The following is a 12,716-nucleotide window of genomic DNA, read 5'->3' as shown; positions in this document are numbered from 1 at the left end:
TTAAATATGTTCTGTCCCGGATAAATTCGTCTTAGTTATTCGTTAATACTTGGAAAAGTGGTCGTGATTTTATGATGATGTATCTTCTCTGGGTAATACGATCTTCTCAATGTATCATAACTGATACATATTTCTTCCCTGAATAATCCAGTCTTCTCGATGTAGCCTCATTTTTTGTCAAAAAACGATCACAGGTGTTTTGGCTTTGTATACCATCCCTTTCATTTTGCGGTCTTTATCTTAATTTGATAACTAGTTAAATCGTCGTAATAGGTATATAGGTCGATGTTCAATTTTCCCAATTAGTATTAGTATACCTAGCTTAATTAGTAAACAAAGAAGGTTAATTGCTATTCAAGTATTTACCATACAAATCTCATGAGAATGTGTTTTTGTAGATCGGAAATCCCAATGGTTCTGTGCCCAAAAGAAACACAAGTCGTTTAAAATGACTTTACCGTATGATCTAGTTAGTAATGATCGTTTAAAAAGAAGGATAATCGATTAAATTACCGGGCCATGTTTGTTATTGGCTTGATAATGCCTGCTGCGCATTTGGATTCGATAAGGATGAGGCATGACCCAGTTTCGTATGATTACAAAACATTTAGATTGCCCAAACAGTTCTTTGTGCTGTAAATACCAAACTGATATGAATAATTTATATCTACCACTATTTATGTTCCTATTTTATTTTCAAATTCATGTTAAATTGTTTCTTAAGAATTTTGATAAGTATGCAAAATAATTTTTGTTCATATTTCCTTTGTGGAGTCAATATCGTAGGTATAACATTAAAATGCAGCCACGTCAAACCTATATTTTTCCTTTGTTGGCTTTGTTGCAAAACGTATATGATTAACACATTTACATCAATTCTCAAAAAAGGTCATGCCAGATGAAATCTGAAACTACGTTTCGCCACCGTCGAATGAAAATCAGCTAAAGTGGTATTTCAGTCACTTTACTTTTTGTTACTGATATGTATTGGGTTACCACTGTAATTTGAGTAGGTATGACGTGAACGGTTCACATTTGCAGTCTTCATCAATTTTGTGGCAAATTATTTATACCTACTTTACATGTACCTACTAGAATAGAACTTCGCTATCCTACAATCTCTTCAAACCTATGCTTTGAGTTAACTCAACTCATAATTCTACATCGTTCAGTACTGCCTGAACTGAAAACAGTTGTGTTCGATTTCAGATCAATTCAATTTTTCGATGTTAGAAAGTGCCGTGGTAGGCCGGAGGTTTTGGACGCCCGCCTCTTATGCACGAGAGTGCAGGTTAGAAACCTACCAACGGCAAGTACTAAATATGACTTTATTCATATGTACTTCCTAAGATTATTTAGACACTACTGACAAATGGTGAAGGAAAACATCGTGAGGAAACCTGGGCTTATAATTTCTAAGTATAAGTTTGAAATGGTCAACCTGTATTACGTAAACGTGGTGATTAATGGTCAAACGTTCTCCGTATGAGATGAGGGTTTTGGTCAGCAGTAGCAGTGGCTCATTTATAAGTTGTTGATGTGTTTTGAAATTCTCAATTTGTATATGTCTGCTATACCTACTTTTGGGAACACAGGATGGAAGAACCGATTATTCTCCCGACAGGCTTCGACCTACCGCTACGCTTGCTGCAGGTCTCACCACATAAGCGGCCCTGGGAAGCTGCACCCTTCTTCGAGTGGCGCGCGTAGAACACTACGCTAACGCCTACTCCCGCATATACAGCAGACGTCTGACTCCCCAGGCAGTCGCCCGCAGTCTTCTTACGGAGGTCGTGGATCGGCTGACTGCCTCGTTGGCCGAGTGGTTGCAAGTGCGACAGGCGGGCAATGGGTCTCTGGTTCGATTCCCGGGTCGGGCATCGAGCGGGCTGGGCTATTTTCGGTTTTTCTAAAATTCTCAGTAGTAGTACAGAGTCTGGAACAGTGCCCGGTATATGGCAATAGGCTCACCACCTATTACATGGGACTTACAACATAAATTATGAAAAGTGGGTGTACATTGTAAAGTGGCATTATGTGCCATAATGTGCACCTCTGCCTACCCTTTCGGGGATAAAAGCCGTGAAGATATAGATCGGCTGCCGTCACACGGCGCTGACGGCGGACACGTCTACGTCGGTAGGAAGGAGAACTTGTCTCCCTCTCTCTTTCAGCCGCTTCCTTTGTCAACATAACTTGTTCACAGAAGGAAGCAACTCCGACCCATGTACTCTCACTGTTGACCGTAGCTTGTATAATGGTCAACAGAAAGAGGTCTCTCCCGCCGAGTACTGCAATGAGTTCACGGCGAGGCTCATATAACTGCCCATACAGAATAGTGATGACTTATTAGCAATTCTTCCCTATCCCAAGACTTTTCGGTTCATCAATGGCACCCAATATAGTGCACCACACTCGTCCCCTATTACATGGGACTCATAACATAACTGGCCAAAAGTGGGTGTTACATTTAATATGTGTAAACATCAGGGTCTAGGAAGCAGTCTTTATACCCCTTAGGCGGTTATAAGTGTGCTTTAATGTCCAACACATGCTCTTAAAATAAAGGAGTGAATAAGTAAGGGAAGTAAATAATTGAAATTAGAATTATTTAAACGAAAATATCATTTATTTCTACAATAACGGGCGGCGGCGCGAGCGCGCGCCCATCGCCGCCGGCGCGTACGTGCGTCTCACAATATTTATTAATCACCATGAAAATAAATACATTGAAGATGCTCGGGCGACATCTCACACCGCCTTACATATCATCTATGTTGCCATCTAAAAATAGATCATTGTGTTTTAAACTTAATGACACCTCTAAACAATAATGATAATAAAAATAAGTTTAAAGATTTAGCGACAACAATAACTATTATATTGTATAAAAGACGCAAATGTGAGGTAATGACACGGTACAATTATGTGGCTGTGGTAGCTAGTGCCGGTTGCTCCACTCTAACTGAACTGTGCCCGCGCTCATTGATTTACGTATCAATGTTAAATCCTTACAAGGCAATGTGTAATTAAATTATTCGTGCCGTGACAAATTCACATTTTATACATCTATGAAAAAATATTGTTTACTATCATTAAGTGATGTCAGCAGTGATGTGGTGTTTAAACGTAGAACGTTTAAATAGAGCTAAGTAAAATTGCGAACAGTTCAGTTAAAATGGTAGCAGCCTCACAATAAGCCTTCGTGGCTGAACATTACTGGGTGTACTTATGTTATTACAATAATAACTATCAGAACGGTCACTGGACCAAGTTGCGAGGGTCGTGTTCCACTCGTGGCGTGGACGGAGCCGCGAGCCACTCTTAGGGTCGGGGCTCGTTGTGCGTCTTCGTACTCGTATACCATACACACTATAGCTAGGTAGATGACCCGCAACCGTAATCCCTGCCCTCGACTCGTGACCTCACCACTTCTTTAACAGTAACACATAAATAGCCATACATCTAGGATGGTATCACTTTAAGATTTACTTTATTTTATCAACAGCAAATGCGGTATTGCATTGGTATTTGCCAGCCCCATATTTTCAGATACAACAATTAACCATTTAAGATGAATGCAAACTGTATACCTCGCCCTATCTATATGTACAATTGATAAAGTAGAACTAACACGGCGCGCGAAATAAAGTTAGGTGCAACAGAAATTATCGCTTAGGTACTTAAGATTTACAGCTAGTATGAACCCTTCAGGCTGAGGCCTGTCGATTCGCTCAAATTCACATCCTCACATATAAACTTATCCACGAGAATACTATACACAGACTAAAGTTAAACAACATCGACTGAGATTAATCCTAACTTATCGTTAATGAACAACAAAGTGGTAAACTTACAAATTGCAACGCTTGTCTATGCGCGTCATTTAGCGTTACGTTAGCGATATTTTGGAATGTGTGCGACGCGTACATAGTCATCTGCAACCGATCGCCTAACACAGTTAGTATCGAGCAAAGCACGTGATGACGAAACGAATTCATGCGAGAGACGCGGACGTCGTCGCCGCGATACTGAATGCGAGACCGGCTACGGATACGTTACGCTGCGCGAGCGAATCTGAGCGAAATAACAGTGCCCGACGTTGGACGAGCATCCCGCTCCCGTGGGCAGCGAGCCGCAGTACCACGGGAACGCGATGATCCCCGCTGCGCAGTTTGTTTACTATCTATCACTTACACCTAGTTGAACTCAAAATTTACATTTACATAGAACACTCATCGTGTACCTTATCATTAAAAATACTTATAATTTTAAGTCATAAATATAGATATTACTTACATAACATACACTAAATAACAACTTTACGTTGTACGTTACAACCTAATCTTATGTCTAAATAGTAGGTTTAGATTTATATATTCAAACGAATTAAATATTTAAAGGTAAAATTAAAGTCGATTAAATCAAATGTGAAGCGAATGACAAAAGATGTAATAGCAAATTAATGGACTAACAAAAACTACTCATTATGAACACTGGCACCTTATTGTTGAACCGTTTACTATCGAGAATGTAACCTTTGTAGTTCGTGTTGTAGTATTGTACTTAACAAGTCGATCGCGTACGGTCTACCATTCAGGTCTCAGCAAGACAACCTGCTTAGGGCTTTCGACAACTGTCTGTGCCACAGAGGTTGCCATTGATGGAGTGTGTGGATGGCATACATCTCCGAGACCTATTCTGCGGCCAATTACTTCGACTGACTACATCACTATGCATACACTTATAAATTTAATAATTCTAAAATCGATACATACATAATGTTAGCTAAATAAACCGGACAAATCAAAATATAGTAACAATTAATTTACAGATAAATTATTAATACCACACGCTATATTCTATTGAAAACTCATCTACTTTGTATTAGGTATAATGCGATAATATAATCAGTGGTGTTACTTTATAATTATAAGGTTTACAAACGTGGAAAGTAAGTACTTGTACTTTAGTGCAAATAAACTATTTTTAGATTTGAATTTAAAGAAAGTTTAGAATTATCAACGCAATTTATTTAGATAAGCATCTCAAAAGATTAATATACACAAATATATCATCTAATGCTAATAAGCCTCGCGATGTATAAATACATAAATATAGTATACTAGTAGTAAAATGTATGCATGTAGTCGTTTGCCCCGAGGCAATATGAAGCGACCCCTTAAATTAGAAACGTGAATGTTGCTTGAATAATATATCTATCAAAATAATACTGTAAATCTAAGCAAAATATCCATGTGACTGATGATTAAATATAAATATTTAAAATGGTAACATGTTTGGTAATAAATTCACAGATCTAATTAAAGGAATCGAACATTGAGGTATAAACGGCTTCCGAACTAGTGGTGCTAATGTTTTGTAACTTGTCTAACACGATAGTATTAAGATTTCTTAGTTCACCGACTTCAAACATGAACCCTGTCGATAAACGAGGTCTATTTTAAAGCTGCACTGGACAAACGGGTGTTTTGATTAAAATTGGTCACAATTACTCGCTGCGCTCGCGCAAACACGAGCAGAATAATGACCCACGCCGTCTTATGTACTTAACTATGTCATACCATCACAGATCAGCTTTGCCTTTAATAAAGCCCTAAATTTGAGAAGCTGCGAGTTACTTCAATTCTATATATTTGCTTACACCGCTAGCGATGTAGAATCGAAGTGACGTGAGTGAAGAATGCTTTGGACTAAGGACGATCAAGAACATTGAGAGGGAAACGTGCGCGTTAAACCAATGATCGATTGTGAAAACATTTCCAAGTAAATGAATAATACAATCAGTACGTGCTTATTCCAAACAGATTCTTCCTTTACCGAAGCTTCTTTTTGTACCTATTTTAGTTAAACATTATTCTTTAAGTTATAACAAGACGTACACATACGTGGAGATTTTGATTAATAACTGTTAACTATTTACATAGAAACTGTGGTCTTTGATTATAAAAAGTGTAGACGAAATGCTATTATGAAAATGTATTAAATACGGCAAATAACTAAAAATGTTACAGTCGTAAATAAATTTTTATAAAACTTTCAACAGTGCTCTTTAAAGAAATTCAAGAAATGTGTATATATTAAAAATTGTACCACAACAACGTTTCAAGGAACTTTTTTAAAGTTGTTTGTTTACAGGTACCACACCGTTCGTATGCTACCTTGCTGTATGCCAACTAGTATCACGTCTATAGAAAGTTAATTCGTGAATTTGAAACATGATAATAATTATATTACAGTGTATTCTGCGTGTTCACTGGACGGTTTGTAGATATAATACGGTGCCATAGATTTGTACATTTTACGTGAGCCTACATGAAACATACTAAGCCAAAATGAACAAACCACCATTATCAATAACCGTAATCTACTCGTTGACGCAACCTACTAGCTAAACATTCGCACTTGGTGCATTGGTATTACGTAAAAACAATTTGAATAATAACATTCAGTTTAAACACAAACCGTGAAATCACAATGTATAGTTACTTAAATGATTCGTTAGATTACGTAGACTGTGGAGTACCCTCATGCAGTGCCCAGCGTTAGCGTCTACCGCTCGCCGCTCGCCGCTCGGTTACCAAACTATTACAAGTGTCGTCCACTTGCTTTCATCACGTTTCATGCTCAAATGTCGAAACAAACAAACTGTTGTCTAATGGGCAGTTTCCTTTCATCCAATTGACACCGTTGTTAAAGGAAAACGTTTTCAAATTAAATTTGTAACGTCGTTATGACAGATTTACATAGATTTTTTATGATACACTTTATATTCAATATTATGTATAATCACTTCCACTTTAAAAGTAGATCTTTTTACTTGATTACGTACGCTACTATATTATTTGTTAGAAAAATACGAAATCATGTACTTTCAGTTAACATATTATATATGTTAATAAAGAACAATATGTTTTATATAAAAATACATCGCCTTCCTCGGCCATCAGCCGATAGACGCTAGTACCCATATATTTTTAAAAATCTATGATTTTTAAGGCTTCTTGCACGTACGTTGAGAATATTTTACATAGTTACACAATCATAAGTAGATTAAATCACTGCAAATGTGCTTATGTTATTTACAAGGATTATATTTGATTTTGTACTGGTATGGCCGATAGAAACAATATTTGATTAACTTTATACAACATTCAGATAAACATTTTAAGGAACAACTGTAAAATTTTAAACTTTATTTAATTCGCGATTAACTCTATTCTTTATACGTTATATAATACACATAGACCAATATCAACATTCGATAAACTTTATTTTCAATCAAGCCCAATATACCTACCTACACTTATAAACCTGTCGCTCTTTGCAACAATCGACATCCATCAACAATCACTCACGCCGCGAGACATGTAAGCTATAGAACACAACGTTTTATACGATATTAGTGAAGACAGTATTATACATTCAAATGTAAAGTGCTTGATACTCATAAAAAGAAAGGTAATCTATAAATTTAATAAGTAACATGAAAGAAATAAACTCAGGCGTCGCTAGTTGCGCTGCGCAACCACAACATAAAATGTATGTACGTATGTACGTATGGTACTGAATACAACTAACATCTACAGTTATATTACACATAATGATCATTTCAACTAACATTAAAAACGGTTTTCATCAAATTTCTTCGTTTATAATCACAGACACTTTCCTAAAATATGTATTGTAATATTTCCCTTTGCTTACGCACCGGTGTAAAAGAGAACCTAGTTATATAATGTACTTACTCAATTTTGAAGTAACACGATATAGACTGCTAAATAAATTAACCATAGCTACACAAGACTGGTGTATAATATTTGTATATTATTTTACAGACAATAGGTAGATAAATATTTGTTTTATCTGTATCGGACTAGGCACGCGCGGCACCACCGGCCGGCGCTCGGCGCAATAACTTAAATTTGAAAATCACACACCAAGTTATAAACTAAAACTAACTAATAAGTAAAGTTTGTTGCATATTCTATTCTGATGCGGTGTCGGGAGCGCTTTGCGCTTTTGTGGTCTGTTTCTCTTCTCTGAGACTTCAAGATCTGAAAACAGAAATTATCATAAGTATGTTTTAGATTGTATAAACAGTTACAATATATACCGAACCAAAGAGTAACTAAGTCACCGAACAATGACATACAAACAGATGTTAAAATTGAATAACACATTATGCATGTAAATACGACTTGAAATAAACATAGGGTACGTCACAGTTCGGTATTCTCAGTAGATTGAAGCCTTGCTCTCAAACAGCTAAAACCCAAAGTAAAATAACATAAAAGAATAAAATAATAAGGTGAATGATAAGGCAATATTAGTGAAAATAAAAAGTATTACGATGCTTATCGATTCGGAATAAAATTTTGATCTGTATATGTCTTCAAGGTGGAATTGGATGAACTGTGAAATGTGGAACAAGGTAACTTGAAGTCGAGCACGAGTTATTGGGAAGATAACGAGAATTGCTAGTTATATTCGTAAAACCGTTACACAACATTAATCATTATAACAGGTAACATGGTTGATAACTATTTAGACATTTAACTAAACAATTAAAGCTAATCGACACACACGTAGTTCCAAATTTCACCCTGAAGTACAAATACAATTTATGCGACATATTTCCATGTTATGAAATGCGCCTGCGATTAGTACCGATTACGTTATTTCTTATCTGTTTAATGAATTGTCCACATCCAAAAATCCTGTTAATTAGTTAATTAACCCACATTCTCTTTAGTTACAATTTTATGTACCTCTTCCCTTTTATGTTATTATAGCAGTTATTTGCTGATGGGCATTATATTTTAATTAAGTATGTGGCAAAAGTGTTGACTGTGCAACCTCAAGCTGCTTCTGCGTACTTCACCATTTGGTAAAACCATGTGACATGCTATTGAGAAACTACAAATTTTTTAACAAAGTTAAACATCTTTCAATGTATAAAAATCTTTATAAATTTATTCTGTAGTATGGTAACTAAAACAATTGTTTTAATTTTTTTCCCAAAACGCTGTTTTATTGTTAGTTGAAACATAATCGCGTGCGCATTGGATAACAGTGTTTTCATTAATTTGATATACTCTCGTATAACCGAAATAATTTTATCGTACACTCGTTGTTTTTGTAGAAGTATGCCAATTCGCGTCAATATAACCAAACAAATGTGAAATAAATATTTTTTTTGCATATATGAGAATATTTTAACCATAAAATATATAGAAATAAAATTATAACTTGCAGTGAAAAAGTGCCAAAATTATAAAGTTGATTATCGTCTTAAAATGTGCAAGTAGGAAGTGCGAGGATGGTCTCGGTGTGTACGTTTATTGCGAGAATGCTTACTCTATATTGGCGATTGTTGCTCAATCGCGTCGCTAGGCAGGAATCCGCACCTGATACACACAGAGCAATTTCTTATAGTGTACACATGTCTCCGCTACAAAGCTTTACGAGGCCTAACTATGCCTGTGCGCAAGCCTTCTTCAACTAGTGACTATAAGAATAATTCCTGTGTTCATTTGATAACTAGCAAGAAATTAACTAATTATTACTTGTGAAAACTTTTATTTTCCATGAAGCTATGGCCATGTAAAACAGATCGGTGTCTATTTAGAGACCATCCTCATTTTGACCCTCCTATTTTAGTCGGCACAGTCTCGTACGTACATAATAATGTTTTAGTAGAATTACAAAAAAGTTGACGAGATGGCATACTGCGCTCTACGGTAATATTACACTGCTAGGTTTTTAATATTCGTGTAAATTAACCATTTTTGCAGCAGATATTGCCATTTTGTGTAAATAACAATACGTTAATGAATATTGTTATTTATGTAGTATGTAATTATTTTTTTAAAGCAGATACGAAGCAGTCTTTTAAAATACACAATCACAAATATATATATATATATATGAATGCTTCATTACACCCGTCTATGGCCAATATAATTGGGTGTCTTCGAATTCGAGCATACAAATGATACAGTTTTAAGTGGTTGTTGATTGGTTTCATATGCTATAAGTGGCAGATAGAGTCGCAGATAGAATATCCAATTTGTTCAAATGAAGAGGCTTGCTTCATGAACATTCTGATACATTATTCAATAGTCGCGACTTTTAGACCATCCGAATATCGGTCATATTGTTGTAATACAGTTTGCAACAGACTGTTTTTGTTTACATATCAGATGTCTGATGCAAAGTTTATTCTATTTTGAAACAAAATTTTGTCACAAACAGGTTAGGGTTCATTATGGATTGTATTAATTACAAACGAAAACCAAAAAACGGGCCGACTAACGAGTGAATGTTATTATTTATATCCTGTTAATTTAATAAGGCCATTTACGTATACTCTAGCGCTTTATTAAATTAGTGATGCTAGGTACCTTATACGTAGCTAGCCTTGGTCTTCATTATGTACGATATTGGTACAATTCATTGTTTGTGTAGTAAATCTGTGTATTGTTGTTAATATAAAAATGAGGCCAATATACATATTCAAATCATTAATTATAATATTTGTTTATAATATAAATGTCTGTTTTCCTAAGCTTTGGACACTTCATGAAAAATACATTTAGGGGTACAAATTGATATAATATATCTACTAAGACTTAAAGAATGGGTCGTACTGTATACGTAAATACTTAATATATTAAAATGTATGACCATTATACCATGATTTTATATTTTACTGTGATATACTACAAAGCATGGTGCGAATGATGGACCAAAATTGCCAAATATAATTGGTTAATATTACTAAAACAATACATGTGTTGCTGTATGACATAATTTGTTAAAATTTGGCAACTCTCATCCAAAATTACTGTATAGATATTATATACAAATTATGTGGTTTTGATGGCTAATATTGTTGGAACCCTTTTCATTTATATTAATTTTGAAAGTTACACAAATACAAAGTATTGTGTTGGTTAATACAAGTTTGTGTGCTTTAAATTACGAAATATTGAGTCTCTAGAAAATTTTGTTGAGGCTTTATAAATTTATACTTCGAAATAGTAGAGAGGAATCTCTTTAAGTGGTGATATTTGGACCAGAAAATATTTTATATTATTTTTGGAAGTTGTAGTTATTCAAATAAATATTTTGTATTCGGTTATTAAATAACCGAGAAATGAATACGTGTCTTTATCTGATTTAATTAAAAACTTTCGTTGTATTGTATTAAAACGGTGTCATTTTTAATACTGATATAAGTAGAGACATAGAGACTCGATATTTGAAAAATAAAGAGGCTGCCAACATTATTAGCTAATTCTATTATGAGGCGCTATTGCATAAATGGTATATAAATATATTAAAATATGATATGGTATAGAATAACATACAATCGGTCAAGTGTCGACGTGTGCTCGGCATTCCGGTTAACCATTTCACCTCCGTTCGGCCTAGAACGAGATTATATGCTGCATTTCTCATCTGACTAGAATACTGCCCGATTGAATATGGAATGGAGTCCCATTTCAAAATATAACCGAAAATCTTTCAATGACGGCCAAAACGATATGTAAGGTTAGGATCTAACCAGTAATAAGATGGGAATTGTATGTAAACAATCTCATCACGGTCGAGAATTGGACGAATACAATAAGAAAGTAATTGAAAGAGACACTCACTTGCGCTTTGCGTGCAGCATTTCCATGAGGAGAGTCTGTGTAGGTGCCTGTCCAGCGCAGTGTCGCTGGTATAGGTGCTCCTCTCCACGTGCGGCTAGCGCATGGATTTCGGGAACTACCATTACTAGTTTCCCGAATTTGTCCTGAAATATTACAGTCATTACTTAATTGGCGGTACGCTTCAAGTAATAAACAATATCGATACCATCCATCTTTTAGTGACAACACTATGATCGTATGGGTTAGCGCCAAAGAACTTTTAACTTGGATGCTATCTTCAAGCTATTTACCTGTATCGTTGGATAACAGGACAGCGTATAGTCGAGGAGAGCAGCTTGAACTGTCTGATAGCCATCTCGGACGCACTTCACATTAACGATGCCTCTTACTTCTGAAATGTCAAGAAAATCCTTCAAGAAAAAAAAAACAATACTGTGTAGTGTTTGGAGGACAGGACATGGTTACTTAAAAATTACCAGTTAGTCTAACTTACATATTACATAAACAAAATAAACAAATCATTCGCACTATGGGCATTTATAAAATTCACTGTTTACACAGCCAAATAAAAGTAACACAAAATAAAAATGTAAATGATATTTGTAAAATACTAACCAGGATTTAATAGAAGTAAAAATTTAACGCAAATGTAGTCAGGGACATCGAATTTCAGCTCTGCTAGTTTGTTCTGGAGCTCATTGAAGTGGTCAGCCAACGATGGTACGCCCAGGAGACCGAGGCACAGGAGGTCAAACTTCTGACCATTATGAAGTGTAGTCTCATCAGGCAAGCCATTGTGCATTCGCTGGTGAAGGTGATCTAACACCAACATGTCAGACCATGAGTGCTGCAAGAGCTTCATCTGATCATCGACCTGCAACAAATCAACACCGCATTGCTACACATGCAGGGCAAAATATCCAACTTTTCGCAATAGATTGCGAGGTAGGACTGGAGATGAAAGTCGTCGTCACTAATAATGTATTACACTCATCAGTAGATTCCAAAGTATTTATTTATCAAAGAGCAAAT

The 12,716-nt window shown here is 35.6% G+C and overlaps 1 protein-coding gene across 1 annotated transcript in view; it reads right to left on the bottom strand.

Moving 5' to 3' along the window:
* Positions 1 to 2,607: 2,607 nt before the first annotated feature.
* LOC118267427 (nuclear hormone receptor FTZ-F1) overlaps positions 2,608 to 12,716 on the bottom strand; it is a 69,705-nt gene continuing 59,596 nt past the window's right edge. The window contains 7 exon segments of the mRNA XM_035581416.2: positions 2,608 to 8,078; positions 9,382 to 9,431; positions 11,397 to 11,456; positions 11,685 to 11,769; positions 11,771 to 11,827; positions 11,975 to 12,075; positions 12,300 to 12,558. Of these exon segments, the coding sequence (XP_035437309.2) occupies positions 7,983 to 8,078; positions 9,382 to 9,431; positions 11,397 to 11,456; positions 11,685 to 11,769; positions 11,771 to 11,827; positions 11,975 to 12,075; positions 12,300 to 12,558 (708 nt within the window). The 3' untranslated portion in view covers positions 2,608 to 7,982.

The sequence above is a fragment of the Spodoptera frugiperda genome, chromosome 25, assembly GCF_023101765.2.
Source record: "Spodoptera frugiperda isolate SF20-4 chromosome 25, AGI-APGP_CSIRO_Sfru_2.0, whole genome shotgun sequence".
Taxonomy (NCBI): domain Eukaryota; kingdom Metazoa; phylum Arthropoda; class Insecta; order Lepidoptera; family Noctuidae; genus Spodoptera; species Spodoptera frugiperda.
This window is presented reverse-complemented; position numbering and strand designations above follow the sequence as displayed.